This window comes from Platalea leucorodia, assembly GCF_965183815.1.
Source record: "Platalea leucorodia genome assembly, chromosome: 4".
NCBI classification, from domain to species: domain Eukaryota; kingdom Metazoa; phylum Chordata; class Aves; order Pelecaniformes; family Threskiornithidae; genus Platalea; species Platalea leucorodia.
Window position 1 is genome coordinate 31170863 of NC_138826.1, and position 15472 is coordinate 31186334.

Genomic DNA, 15472 nt, shown 5'->3' on the forward strand with positions numbered 1-15472 from the left:
TAGCAATAGGTTGTGCTGGTTTTGGCTGGGATAAGGTTAATTTTCTTCATAGTAGCTAGTATGGGGCTATGGTTTAGATTTGTGCTGGAAACAGTGTTGATAACACAGGGATGTTTTAGTTACTGCTGAGCAGCGCTTACACAGAGTCAAGGCCTTTCCTGCTTCTCACCCCACCCCACCAGCGAGGAGGCTGGGGGAGCACAAGAAGCTGGGAGGGGGCACAGCTGGGACAGCTGACCCCAACTGACCAAAGGGCTATTCCATACCTTATGACGTCATGCTCAGCGTATAAAGCTGGGAGAAGAAGAAGGAAGGGGGGGACGTTCAGAGTGATGGCATTTGTCTTCCCAGGTAACCGTTACGCGTGATGGAGCCCTGCTTTTCTGGAGATGGCTGAACACCTGCCTGCCGATGGCAAGTAGTGAATGAATTCCTTGTTTTGCTTCACTTGCGTGCGTGGCTTTTGCTTTACCTATTAAACTGTCTTTATCTCAACCCATGAGTTTTGTCACTTTTACCCTTCCAATTTTCTCCCCCATCCCACTGGGGGAGAGTGAGCGAGGGGCTGTGTAGTGTTTAGTTGCCGGCTGGGGTTAGACTACAACATAAGTAAAAATGACTATGTGATCAAGTATTTCTGGAACTCTGAAGCAAGCAGCTGCCAATTACCATCTTTATCTACTACAATGTTTCATCTTTTTCCTTCACACTAGCTCTGAAATGGATATGAAACAATATTTTATTATTTATCCATAGAATCAATAACATTTTTGATAAATTATTAGATTTATTTGTTTTGTGCTCCACATTCCTCTTGCCACCCTCATCATGTCAGAGTGAGGTTATCCATTATCTGTGGCTGAAGGTAAAATGTCTGTCCAGTATGAAAAATATAATTCACTATGATTAATACCACCACTAACAAGAATTTGTTTTCCTGAAATAGCACCATTCAGAATAGCAGTTCAGATAAGGCTAGGATGGATTTTTATATCTGTATTACAAAGCGTCCCTGATTTTGTTGACAGTTTCTCCCCTTTCGAGAAAGCATTAGGTGCATGTTCCAGCATTGACAAGATCAACCACAACAGATGGATACTTTCAACTGAATCCCATAATTGTAAAATGTGGGGATGCTTGTTTAAGAGATGCCAGAATGTGAGAGGGAGAGCTTTGATACCTGTTTCATATATAACTGTTGTACAGCTTTTTTCCACATTCTCTTTCTTGCTGAGCTCTGCTTCTCTTATAGCTACATTATTCTCCGAAATTCACCTTCCATTGTTACTATGTAATTTCCTGTTGAATACTAATGAGACCAATGCTAGCATATTCTGTGACTTTTCCACCTAAAGCTGCTTAAGTCTCCCAGTTTATGGTTTTGAAGTACAAGTATGTTCTAAGCAGCCTAAACAAACAGGCGTACCATTTGAAGAGTGCGGCAAGTTTTGCACTGCAAGCACACTGAAACTTGCAAATTCGTATGCCTGATACCACAGCCAACACATTCAAAAATTAAAGAAAATAAAAAAAGAAACAAAACCAACCAACCAACCAAACACCCGGTTGAAGTTTTCCCCTCTAGTTTTTAATGTATGCTAAAATGTTAAAACTAAAACGTACATTAAAAACAAAACCCATCATAGCACACTGTAGGAAAAAAAGAGTTTGGCTTAAAGTTTATCCTACAATGAGTTTTTAAAAAACCTTCGAGATAAGAAGACAACAAGGGACAAACCTTACAATGAACAGGGTAAATTTATTGAATCTCTTAGCAGAACTACTTTTTTCAGGGGGTGAGGTGGGGGGGAATCAGTCTAGGCATTTTGATTGGATTTTAGGCCCCTGTTCTGCAATTCCCGGCTTCCACCTCATACAAAACTGCTATGAATGTGAGAATGTCAAAACACAACAGTTTTTTATTTTTAAATGCTGCTAGCAGAAGGAGACTTTTGTTTGTTTGCTTTGAGGCTTGGCAAACTCAAGCAACAAAGTAAAACTTTGTAGCCAGGAGGCTTAACCACATTAAAGCAAAATCAGAATAAAATTCCTCTTAATTAGCAGTCATCAGTTCCTACATCTTGTTTGAGACCTATTAAAACATAAGCAGACCTGTTGGATAGTTACCCCGAGACATACCTAAGACACCATATTCGGAAAGGGAGCTGTTGCACACAGTATAGGGGGCCTGCTGCTCCCAGAGGTGATTCATGGGAACACACGTTCTCTTGTCAACTTCTTGATCATGAAGCACATGATGACGATGGCTGCAAATAGGTGTTGAAGAAATTTATTAGCTAAGAATAACTTTAGGGTTTAACAGAGCTATTTTCAAAGATAAACCATCAAGGCTATGTTTTAGAAAGCATGCAAGCAACACAGTTATCTTTGCTTTACACAACACCGTGGTTTCATTGAAATCTAGCGATACAATCACATGTCTAAATACAATTGCTGCACTATAAGGACTTTCACTGAAGGCTTGTTCTCAAGCACTCATGGAAACTGAAAATACCTCATCACTAGTAGAACTGGGGGGGAGGGGGAAGGGTGCGGAGGTTGTTGCTATAAAATAGACCCATTAAAGCAAAAAAAAAAAAAAATTGTCATTAAAAACATTTCACTCTGCCTCCCTGGCAAATTCTATTAATCTTTTCCTTAAAACAACTGTTGTTTGTCTTTTATGCAAAAATTTAATCTAATCTAATCTCAGCACCAAGACTTGAAGCAGTTGTATCCTCCTTCCTGCTATTTCCACTCACATGCACCATTTACAGCCCTCTAGAACACCATTAATCAGCATTAGAATGGGGCACCAAGGAACCCTACCAAAACAGAGATGACTGAAGTAATTACTGTAATCCATTAACTCTGAGCAGACTGAGTGAATCACACCAATATGTCCAGCTTTACAACTGCTAACATAAGGACAGTTATTATACTGGTAACAACTGCTGCGTGTTGTATAGCTGCCAACACTGAACTAAAGAGTGAATCTTTTTGTACTTCCCTTTGCTATAATGAATGCTAGCAAAAGAGCTCTGAAATGTATTTAGAAGTCAACAATACAAGGCCAGGAAGACAGAATCTTTGAAGAACAGCACAGGGAGGGAGGTAGATAGGGGAAAATACACACACCAGACAGCTGTTAGGTAGGAATTTTTGCCACTGTCATTTTATTTTTGTCATTCAGATGAAGATAGAAGGCCTAGCTAGGCGATAAGCTTCTTGAGCACGAAGTTTTGTGTTTCCCCAGCAAAAGGCAATTACAATGAACGTAGATGGACAGCCAGAAATACAGACATGCAAGTCAGATTTTGCTGTTACGCGATTATCAGGTTTACTGACATCACACCAGTACAGAATCAAGTCTCTCTCCCCCTCCCCTTCTCTAGAGTGTGTCTCCAAGATGAGAAGGGGCCCAGTCCTTCTATCGGCAGTTTTATCTAGCCTCTGCCTATTGATAATGTTGAATACTGAAACAGAGAGAAAGCAAGTTGTCACACTGAATACTGACAGAAAGTACTGTTTTCTAGACAGCACTTCAGAAGCTCCAAAATAATGAAAGCACTCCCATCATGTTTTCATTATGGCAACACAGTATCTTCAGTTCGTCCCAAATGCTAGCTGATGCCCCCTCTCCAATTAGCCCCAGAGATCCAAGACATTATGTACTTCAAGGATTTTGGGAGGTGAAGAAGTGTCTTCTCAATAGAGAGAGGATAAAATGACAAATACTTTCTATGTGTTTGCAATGTGTTTTTTCCAATAAAAATGCACCAGCATTTGCAAATATCTTCAGTTGTTAGAGAATTTGCTCACCTTTATTATAAATGACAAAGAAACCAAACCACAGCTAAAAAAAGAGCAGCTTTACTGAGAACTGCAGTCTCTCTTAGATGTGCTTGTACCCCAAATTAACTTTTCTACCTATTCCTCTGATGAAATGAGCCTGAATACAGTATAACTATCTTACACATTTCTACAGTGTTCTCTTCTGTTTAATAGAGTAGTCGAATATTCTCTGACTTCCTCAGGTCCAAGGCACTTTTTTCATCTCACCCTTTATTGGTCAACTACCCTATGACATGCATAGCAAAAATTCATAATCACACCATAGGCTAGTGTTTTGTAGATCCCACTACCCATCAGGCAAACTCAAAACCCAGTGGTAAAGGAGAACCAGGTTACTATAAATCAAACATCCGCAGTACCAGCTTCAGTCCTTAACTTCACAAGAATTTATCTGAATGCCTTTTTACTCCTTTTCTAAAAGACTGAATAATAAAATCCAGATGGCGCAGGGATCCATAGCTCACCTTAGCCAGTCTGAATAGCTTTTTATTTGAACACGTTTTTTCTTTTTTCCCTATATTGCTGTGAGCACAATTATTTTTATCTTAAACAAACATCAAGAAAATCTGGATGATAGTTCTGGAAAATCCTCTTCCACCAGTGAGAGAACTGGGAATACAGAGAATCAGTATTCTCAAGACAAGTCTATAGGCGTGTGCTAGACATGACTAAGCACTCACCTGAAATACGTGGGTAGGTTGCTAAACAATGAACACATGTGTTCCTCTCCCAGGAGATACTCACCACTTTACAAAACCATGGTACTGAAATCAAGGAGGATCAGAAATCGGGGGGGGGGGGGGGGGGGGGGGGCGGAGGAGAAATCTCCCCATTTTCAGTTTTGTTTTCAGGTCTTGTCTGAAGGATTTTGTTAAACTGTCATAAGAATGGGAGCAAAAAAAAGAATGGGAGCAAAAATAAAGCCCAAAAGACTGGATACCAAATGAAGCTCAGCACAGAAACAGAGCACTGTACCAGAGAAGACAGGCACCGAGATTTATCTCTTTTCTGCAAGCATTCACAATGAAGCACAGTGCAGCTGCTAGTTCATTCACCCCCAGCAATGGGCTTCGCATCAAAGGCTTCAATTAAATACATCATTAACATTTCATTCCACGGAGAATCAGGTAAGGCAGCAGAACCGTATATATTTTTACCAAGTGATCAGATTCTGCATTCATTCATGCTCCATAGTCATTAAAAGTCTCGGTACGAAGGATCTTGTTTCACTTAAAAAAGCCTTGCCAACTGGCAATGTGTTTGTTCACAGGATACCCGAGTTCCAAGCAGCCACCACTGGAATGGTATTTAAAAGACTTCAGAATCTGCAGCAGCAAATACCCGTCTTTTACTTCTGAGTAATTAGCTGGATTGTAGTGGAATTTTTAGTTAAAAAGCAGAAAAAAAAATCATTTCTGCTTTTCAGCAAGAAAAGGAAGAAAGTATCTAAGGACATTTGTTCTGCCTTAAATGCAATTCTTTAAAATGCTGTTTACAGATACACAGGAGATTTGATTATTCTTGACTGCCAGAATCTATAACACCCAGACTGATGCTGAATAGGTTCAACTTCCCCTTCCCCGCAGAAGACCATATTGTTTAAAAAACGTCAAGGTGTTTCTTTAAGTATGGGACAGCATTTAACAGTTATCTCAGTACTCACCTAAAAGTACCCCTTTCCACATCCTGTCCACTTAGTCGGACATGGATCCCTTCTTTCAGAAAAGAGCCAAAAGCCATGTACTCTGCTAAGGCCCAGTCAACAACCCTGTTCTTGGTCATTTCTAAGCGGGCTCTCAAAATCCGAGAGAGTCCTACATTGGAATAAAGATCAGAAATCAGTGGACCTACTTCAGAGATATTTTATATTCACATTACATTCACCATTCTCCTTCCCCACTGGCTAAGTTAAACACAGATCCTAATAGGGTCTACAAATTGTTCTTCTAGAACTGAACTGCTAACAAAGTAAAATAACTTGTTTCCCAGGCAAAGGGTTGCATAATGTTCATACCTTGCTCTAGAAGAAGAAAATAAGATTGGCTGTGTCAGAAACTACTGAGGACCATTAAAGAGACTCCTGGTGAAACACTTCTTAAAGATTTATTTTCACATCTCTAACACCAAGTACTGTTTTATAAGAGACTAAAAATATCAGCTATTGGGTTTGTGATTTTTTCTTCTCTCTTTCTCTCTGTCATTTTTTCTTGGCATTTGTCTTATTGGACTTCTGGAGATGTTACAAAGAGAAACAGGGCGGATTAATCAATACTATGAATATCATATAAATAGGAAATTGTAGCAGCTGCCAATGGATTTGCAGTTGGTAACCAAAAGCTGGTTTTTGTTTTTGTTTTGTTTTGTTTTGTTTTTACAGCGAAGATTTTATAACTTGGTAAGCCAAAACACAAGTGGCAACACTGTGACTTTTAAAGGGAATAAGACTTCAAATCTCTACACGGGTGCTTCCAGCTTTGAGGTTATAAGCCTAGTGTATTCAGTGTCACTTGACACCATCTTATTTTCACATCTGCACTGATGCTTTTGGCAAGCTGTCCTATTTGTTTATTTTCCCATACTTCCCTTCGTTACTTCCCCATTTTTACAAAAATCGCCCTATTTTCTTTCCACATAAAACTATTCTTTCATCGAAATTATTGCATTTTAAGTAAAAAAAATCTTGAAAATTTTCTCTTTAGAATATACTAAACATTTAATAAAACAAAATAATCTTCCAATTGTTTGTTGAAAGACTGCAAGAGATTAAGCTGTTTCGTTCTAGTGGAAGGACAAAGTACTTCAAAGGTGCTCTTCCCTTTTTAATTCTCCCAAAATTTTCTCTTTCATGGCCTTTTAAACTGCATAAAAAAAATCTAGCAGACCAAAGTTTGGTTTGAACCATAAATCTATCTTATATACTGGCAAGTGTTACTTAGTGTCAATGGGTAATCAAGTTACTAAAGAGAGACTGTCTTACCTTTTTAATTAGAATGTCTAATATTAAGTTTTATTGGATGACTGTAATTTCAAATTTATCAGTGTCACAACGAAGTGCACAAATGTGTAGAAGAGTTTTAAAGTTCTTCTATTAATCGTATCTGCTCAACAAGTTTGCAATTGATAACTGGGAACGCCCTATCATCATTACTTGTAATGGTGTTTAATTGTCCCAAAGGAACACAAACACATAGAACATGTACAGCAGACACACTTCATTCCTTGATGGATGACTCTGGAGAAGAAAGATTAGCTAGCGATTTTACCTGGGAAAAAAAAAAGCTTTCTCCTGATCCTAAATACATTCCCTACCAGCCAACAAAAGATTCCTAAACAAAGTGTCTCCATGTTTCCCCCTGGAATGAATATGTTATTGCTCCCTGCAGAGCTGCTAGACTTCAACCTGACCAAGGAGTAAAAGAATTAACTCAGAACTTTGACACAGTGCCAGGCACTCCCCTGTGAGACAGGCACATTTAACTTCTTACTGTAATAGATGCCAAATTCAGAATTGAATCTCTTGAGACCAAAAGCTAAGACTTTTTGAGAAAACACTAGATTTGTGCTATCATCAATGCTAAATGGTAAGTTGAAAGAAAAACTGAATTTGCCCACACAGAGTCCATTCAGCTGTACTAAAATTAGGCTCTTAGTATATCAGCAACGTTGCCAGGTCTGAAAAGACCAAGCTATATTCCTGAGTAGAAAGTTATCTAACTACAAGAAAAGCGTCTTAAGTGGACCTCAAATTACCACTGGTTTTAGCATTAAAAAAAAGCATTAATAGTGCTTCCTGAGATGGGTGCCTTACTTCCCAGTAAGTCCCACAAACGTGCTGCATAGAAGCAGTATTTTCCACAAGGACTTGAAGAATGAAAGGAGGAATTAACTTAATGTTACAAAGAGACTTTTACCTCCCTCAGAGGAAAAATCTGTTTTAATGAGGTAGGGAACAGAAGTGGCGTGATACGGAAAGAACATTATGCTGAGAACAAGCAGCAGGACCTTAACTGTCACATTCTCCTTGCCCATAGGGTGGAAGAGTTAAAATAAAAGTCACAGGCATTTTCCTCTTTGGGAAATGGCCCAACAGCAACTCGTGTGCAGAAATATAAAATCTGAGCAAGAAACATAGCCACTAGGAGAAACAAAGACTCCAGCTGACCTGCATGTATTTTGAAGTCTTTGACTGGCACTGAACTAGCTACGTTGCCAATGTGAGTCAGCAGGTCTTCTGAAATGCCAGTTGGAGGACAAGACATGCTCTTGGGTTCTCCATCCACGTTAAAGAATCCTGGAAGTAAAAGATTTGGTGAGAAGTCCAAGGACTGATTAAGATATATCTACACTATCTACAATCTATTTAAAAACTCGCAACTCTTAAAGGACATCCTAAACAGTGGCATGAACCTAGTTCTTCACCTTTCACTGGGAGACAAAATCATTTTGATTGTCTGCATGACAACAGAACTTGATCTTACAGGCACTGATCTGTTTTGTTTCTGCTTTCACTCCCTGCAAAGTCCAACTATGTGGGCACAAGCAGCCAATAAAAGGCACATGGCATCTCAATCCCTCAACAACAACAACAAAAAAAAAAACCTATGAGACATACTCCTCCTTCCTGAAGGCACAGACAGTTAACATTACAGGAAGAACACGTCTCTGCTAAACTGAAAAGATGTCTTTTTCAAAGTCACGCTTTACTTTGCGTGTTTTTTAAGAAAAAAGCACCCCTTTCAAGTTCATTTGGCAGAATGTTTTATTTACTATTAACAGGGGCAAACCAAAGGTCACATATTTTATTTTAAAGGAACACTGTCTGATAAAAAACATTTAACAGTCCTAGAATACGGACTCAAAATAAAAGCACAATAATATTAACACTAGGATAAGTGAAAGGAGACTTCTTACCAGGCCAAGGTGAATCAAGCCAGTGCTTGATATGTAGTATCTTGTTATCCTTAGATCTAGTATATGCTTCTTCACATATTCTATCATACTTTGCAATTTCTTCCTGTAGAACAAAAACTTTCTTTTTAAAACGGATAAACTTAACACCTTTGTATCTTACAGATGACACCTACCATCAGGAAGATAAAAACAGTTATTTAACTCCAGAAGAAAAATTAGTTACAATTATGCAAAAAAACAATTTCATTTTATCTAGGATCAAATTGCCTTCTAGAAACATGCTTACCCACATTACTCTAAACAAATTACTCAGTTTATTGGACAGGTGTTACAGAGGAGAGTACCAAGAGCTGAAGTTGCAAGCAGTGCTCTAGAATGAGCCAGAACTGAAGTACCAAATATAATTTACAGTCATACTTCTAAGATCAGCATTATGCAGCTCTCATACTTCAGGATACAGAAGCCACTAAAGACTAGAAAATAACGTCCTAGAAAACTAGTCTGGCTAAGAGTTTAGCTAAGAATCTGCTGGCCACACCTATCAATGGCAACAGATACAAAGCCATATTCTGTAGAGGCCAGATGCCTCTACAGTATCTATGTTTCAATCCAAAACCATTCTCAAGTTACTGAGCTAGCTAATCTTAAAAGTAATTAACAGCAATGTTGAGCTCAGTCTGTACAGTAAAACATCTATCCAGGATCCTGGATCCAGTCACCAAAGCCCATGCCACTACTGGCACACTCTTACAACAGTTCAGGATAGCCAGTTCTGCATGAGCTGTGATCATTCTTGCAGGTAACAGAATGCACCTGCACAAACTGCTTTTTTGTTGATCTGCAATGCTATGTTACTACATAGTTAGCTACACCTTCTCAGAAGGTCCTTTGTTGCATCTGCAGTCTACACACTGACTTTCAAAAAGATTAAGGTAAAGACCTAACCAGCTTAATACAGGCACCAGACTCTACACTTCATCCTTCTGGAATATTTCACATTATCTCAGTTGAATTATTGCAAGAAAACAAAAAGGTTAAATTGATTTTATTGCATAATTGCTGGATACAAGCCTTCCAAGGTTATCAATATGAAGCTACAGTTATACCTATGGGCATTCAAATACTGTTTTACTGCTGAATCAAGATTCTAGAGATGAAGAACAGCTGACCAATGCCTCCATCTCCAACATTCAGATCTGATCACCTTTTACAAATCCCAGAACCGAAGCAAATTTTTTTCTGTATAATATGTATTAATTACTTCACAACACTTTAAGTCCTTTTGTTACAACAATACTATCTATTTTACATGAAAATCCAAACCAAATTGAATGAGAAAGTGTCGAAGGGTGAAGACTTATCACAGTAATGAAAGGAAGGTTTTTAAGCAGACAGCATACAGAGACAGTTGTGTCTTCCTACTGACAGCTTCTTAAGTTCCCTTTAACTCTGCTGACATGTACCTCAAACTCCTGCAGTGTTACAGTCCCATCTGCAATCAGTTTGTCAGCGTACTTCTTCAGCACCGGCACCTGCTTATGAATCTGCTTGTACATTAGAGGCTGGGTGAACATCGGTTCATCCATTTCATTGTGCCCTCTCCTACGGTAACAAACCTACAAAGGGAAAGATTGTTTCCATTGGTAAGGAAAAACGTAAAATGAAATCTTTCAATTTCATAGTTTTACAAATATTTTAGGAGGTTTATGGTATAAAAACATTTGTGGATTCTTGTGGGGCTGTTAGTTGTTTGTTTTTTTTAAATGAAGAAACTAAAGGCCATTAAAATCAAAATATGTTTCTTGACAGGGTCTTCTAAGCCACAGAAAAATAAGGGAGTAGTTCATAATACACAGAACGAAAAGTTAGGAAAACCATGACTTACCAGATCAACCACCACATCTTTATTGAATGTGTTTCGCCATTCTGCAGCTACGCTGCACACATACATCACTGCTTCAGGGTCATCAGCATTCACATGAAAAATGGGAGCATTGACCACACGAGCAACATCAGTAGGATACGGAGATGAACGGGCCATACGGGGGTCTGTGGTGAAGCCAATCTAAAAATTCCAGAAACTTCCACTAAAATGTGGGCATTTCCCTCTACTTTGTTTTGAACACTTGAGGTTTTCATTTAACAGTCATTTACACAGCAGTACTATCAGCTTTTCATTTTGGCTAGCTAGATTCTTTTTGCTCCCTTAAAAAGAAAACAAAGCAAACTAATCTGATTAAGTGTTATAAATTGAATGAAATAAATGTAGGTGATAAAATATTATCCACTCAGAGTTGCTACATACTGATCATTTTCAGGAACATCCTAACCATTCTAGCAAACAGAGGGGACAATGCACCTTGCTAATAACAAACAAGAATAAAAAGAAATACACTAGCAACTATTCAGCAGACAAATTGATTGGAAAATGCTCTACTTGGTACCTGGTTGTTGACCACAACGTGAATAGTGCCATTCGTAGTGTAGGATGGGAGGTCGCTAAGATGAAACGTCTCATAAACCACTCCTTGTCCTGCAAAGGCAGCATCCCCATGTAATAATATGGACATAACCTAAGAGGGAGGATTATACACACATATCCACACACATATTAGAAAGCAAAACTGCAATTTAAGGTGCTCAGCAGGATTTCTCTGCTCCATATTTCTGTAGTGTTTATAAAACAGAGCTGTATTTCTATACTAAACCATAGACTTGTCAGCATTCTGCTGCCTTTGCTCAGTTTGCAAATGAAATAAAGTTTAAGCCTACTTCCTGAAGTTACCCTTGAGGTACCATGTTAAAAACTGTATCTAGTTCAACAGGTGATATATCCCTTTTGTGAAGGAGAAACAGAGGAAGACTGTAACACAAAACTACTGGTAAACTATTTTTGTTAAAAATAAATATGAAAAACTACCAGTAAGAGTTACTTTATTAAAAAAATCTTTACCTTTTTCCCTGCTGTATCCCCTCGATAAAACTGTTCAGCTTTTGTCTTCCCTTGCACAACAGGATCAACTGCTTCCAAGTGAGAAGGGTTAGCCATCAGGGACAGAGTGATTTTCTTGTTTGTTGCTCGGTTGATCCTCTCATGGTACATTCCCAGATGATATTTTACATCCCCAGATCCCTAACATACAAGATGTAGTCACGATTCAGGAATGTCATTCATATCAGCTGCATCTGATTGACTACACCTAAAATTTTTGTGTTTCCGTCTGAAAAATGCATCTAGCTAATTGTACATCAGTATGCACTATGGGTTTGACACCATAATTTCAAATTGGAACAGTGTTCCATTTTATTATTTCAGTGTCACTATTCAATATTGGATAAATATTCACAGAATATTGATACTCATTTCATTTATATGAAACAAAGATAGATGCTCAGAGATGACGAACTCAGTCAAATGAGCTGAAACTTACCTATCTACAGTCATTCCTAGGATACCTTCTGCATGTCAGAAGTACAGTATAGTCTTTAAATTTGTTAAGAAATTTTACCAAATCATATTCCTCAAACTAGAAAAGACAATGCATTTCAGCAGCTGATAACGCTATTTTCATCATAACCATGACCAAAATGACTAAAAACTACCCTGAATGTTGACCTCTCTATATAGATCTATTGAAGAAGCATCTTACCTCATCAGCTGCTTCAAGTTTGGGATCAAATTGACAGAAGATCTGCTCCAGCTCTTTTCGGATTACATTCGCCAATACATTCAGCCTACCTCTAAGAAAATTCCAAACATAGTTATGTCTCAGAAATGGTAATAACAGAGTTAACAGCATAAAAACATATAAAATCAGCAAGCCACCTCTGTCAGAAATGTGCAAGTAAGAAGTTCACCTCAAACTTTTCAACCTGAAACCCTTCATTCTACCCTTCTCCTCCCATTGCAAAGTTCTTCCAATGCATTCCCACAGACATTTTATACTGCCTACTTATCCAAGTATGAGCAATGAATTTTGCAGCCATCTAGCAGTTTTAACATGATGACATTAATAATTAATTAAGGCAGACTGCAAAAGTAAGTTTGATACTATCTCACCAAGCCTTCTCAGTTCTAGAATCTATACAATGGGATAGATACCATGGCTGCTGCCAAATTTGCTTGCAGCTTCAAAGCACACCAAAGAGAGTTTTGCTAGCATGTACTTGTGCAGCCTGTACCCTCTCACTGACAGGTATTTGTTACAGTTCTGTGTTCCCATTACTTGCTATGACTGGCTCTTGCTACCCTAGCTTCTCTAATACCAACTTCGTTAATAAACTTCTAGAACCCGAAACTTAAGACAATAAACCCATTTGTTGGGGGGTTTCCATTGACATTACCTATGAGGCATCCCCATTATAACATACTCAATTCCCATTTCACTGGATTTATCAATGATGGTCTTAAGTGCAGGAATCATTACTTCACATCCTTCCAAACCAAATCTCTTTTCGGAAGACCACTTGCGAGCAAGGAAGTCTTCAAATCTTTGCCCAAAAGAAACCCAAAAAAAACAAGAGAGAGTGTTTGTATTAAGATAATGTAGAAAATACTTATTGTCAAACATCTTTTAGCAAATAAAATTACATTACACTGTTTTAAAACATCTGTGAATACATGTTTTTAGGCCTCTGGAAGTAAGTCACATGTAGGGAGGGTGACACAGGAGAGAATTAAGTCTTCTTTCTCCTCCACCTGAGAAGTATTTACCAGGATTTTGAAACAATTCAGACAGGAAGAAGAGTCTCCACCTCAGACAAAATTCACTTCCCAAGTTAAACTCTGCTCCTCCCACGTATACAAAATATATACTGACCACTGGGAAGGCAGAGTAACAGCAAAGAACTCTCTTCCACAGATTGAAGAAGACATAACAGAGAACCTGTATTTTCTGGAAGTAACTATTAAAAACTCGTAGAAATACAGCTGAAAGCACGTCTATTTCATAGGTCCTATTCAATGGCAGGGCTCCTCAGACTGTGTGATGTAACGGTTGGTAATGTGCCAAGAACTAGGACACTGGTATCTGCCTCAGCTGCAGCAGGAGAAAGATGTCAATCCTTGACAGCTCTATGTTCTTTCATTCTTTAATGCATTTGGGCCAGAGGCAATGTGAGTGGTTAAAAAGCACCTTTTAACGAATGCTGAAAGGATTATATGTTGTAAAGCTTCGAGATACAAAAGGCAAAGAAAACACATCTTCATGAAAATAACTGTATTGGTTACATCATCTGTGCAATGCCTCGATTCATAACACTGCCATAATCCATTAATACTCAGCTTATTCCTTACTTAAAATGCTGACATTTACCTTTTTAGCTTGAAGTCCTAAAAGCGGTGAAATGAAGAGTTGCCAAAAGACTCTCCTTAACTCACCCATCAATACCCTTACAATTCAGGCATCGAAGCAACAAGCCAGACCCTCAGCTGAGCTATGCTGCCGGAATTCCTCAGGCAAGCCAGCGGGGCTATGCCAGTTTATATAAACTGAAAGTGGGGTCCCACGTGAACAGCAAGTCCTACGGGGCAAATCAAAGTGGTGGTTGTACATGCTGTTCTCCTCCTCTTTGCAGCTGCAAGTTAAGCCAGTATTGGACCAGCAGAACATTCATTATTTGAGGCAAATCTGCCACCAAGTGTGCACAACTACAATTTTTCAGTGTCACATCTTGCAAGTCCCCCATATGTCACTGTGAGTTCACAGGGGCTGGGAGCTGATCCGCTGTCACTGCATGTGATCAGCACCCAGTGAGGAGCAAGTCTTATGAAAGATGGGTACTCTCAGAAGGCATAATCTAGAAATGCTTGACTCTGCACAGGCTTAAGAAGATGCCAAGATCAGACTACACAATCAGGGTCTAACATGTTTACTAATGCGTACACAAAGTAGCTCAAAGATATACAATGAATATTTTACAGAAGGAAGAGTTAAAAATGACCCTTTGTTCAATAACCTGTCAGTGAACACCACAAAGGATGAGAAATACTACTTTAAAATTCAGTTTCAAGTACCTGAAGTATGTAGTACTCGGAATGAACATTTTTGAAAACGGTATTCTTGAGCAAAATGATGACTATCTGCTTTACAAAGCCACAAATCTCAAGAGCACAACCAGTTTTCCACAAAACCAGATCTTTTTTCTTGATCATTTTCAGACAAAAAAAAAAACACGCTAGAGATAGCTGAATAGATATTTATGTAGAACTTTTTTCTTCTATTTTCATCACACAATTAATTTGGCAGAAGATGAACATTCGGTTCCTTCATGCTACTAGAAATCCCAGATCTTTCCACAGCTTAGACAGGCAGGAATAAAAGCAGAAATTCTTGTCTCAAGATAAATGGAGATGGTTCATACTGAGTGCTTGTTAAACAAACATATTCAAGTGCAATATTCACTTGACCATCAAGTGACTTTTTAATTTCTGTTCAAATGAAACTTTTAACCAGACAAACCATCTTGCTATAATATTGGCAAACACAACCTGGCAAAAATATCTTCCAACACCTCCAATGAGCACTTCATTTTTAAGTCTTTGAACATAGAAGCTTAATCAGAAAATGTGTCTTTAAATCTTTAACTCCTGTGTTTGTCAAAGGATATGCAAACTGTTTCAGATTGTAAAAACTGTAATAAATCTTGTGCCTGAGAAGACAGTCTTGTTCTAGGGGTGAGAGGGTAATTCAGTCTCTGGGATCAT

The 15472-nt window shown here is 38.5% G+C and overlaps 1 protein-coding gene across 3 annotated transcripts in view; it reads right to left on the reverse strand.

Moving 5' to 3' along the window:
- OGDHL (oxoglutarate dehydrogenase L) overlaps positions 1-15472 on the reverse strand; it is a gene marked incomplete at both ends in the record, with an annotated part of 50897 nt that overhangs the window by 18419 nt on the left and 17006 nt on the right. For all 3 annotated transcript variants that reach the window (XM_082309101.1, XM_082309100.1, XM_082309102.1), the window contains 10 exons: positions 2140-2267; positions 5519-5669; positions 8018-8146; positions 8767-8869; positions 10230-10382; positions 10652-10831; positions 11211-11339; positions 11720-11899; positions 12417-12507; positions 13111-13257. In XM_082309101.1, coding sequence (XP_082165227.1) covers positions 2140-2267; positions 5519-5669; positions 8018-8146; positions 8767-8869; positions 10230-10382; positions 10652-10831; positions 11211-11339; positions 11720-11899; positions 12417-12507; positions 13111-13257 — 1391 coding nt within the window. The remainder of the gene's footprint in view (positions 1-2139; positions 2268-5518; positions 5670-8017; positions 8147-8766; positions 8870-10229; positions 10383-10651; positions 10832-11210; positions 11340-11719; positions 11900-12416; positions 12508-13110; positions 13258-15472) is intronic.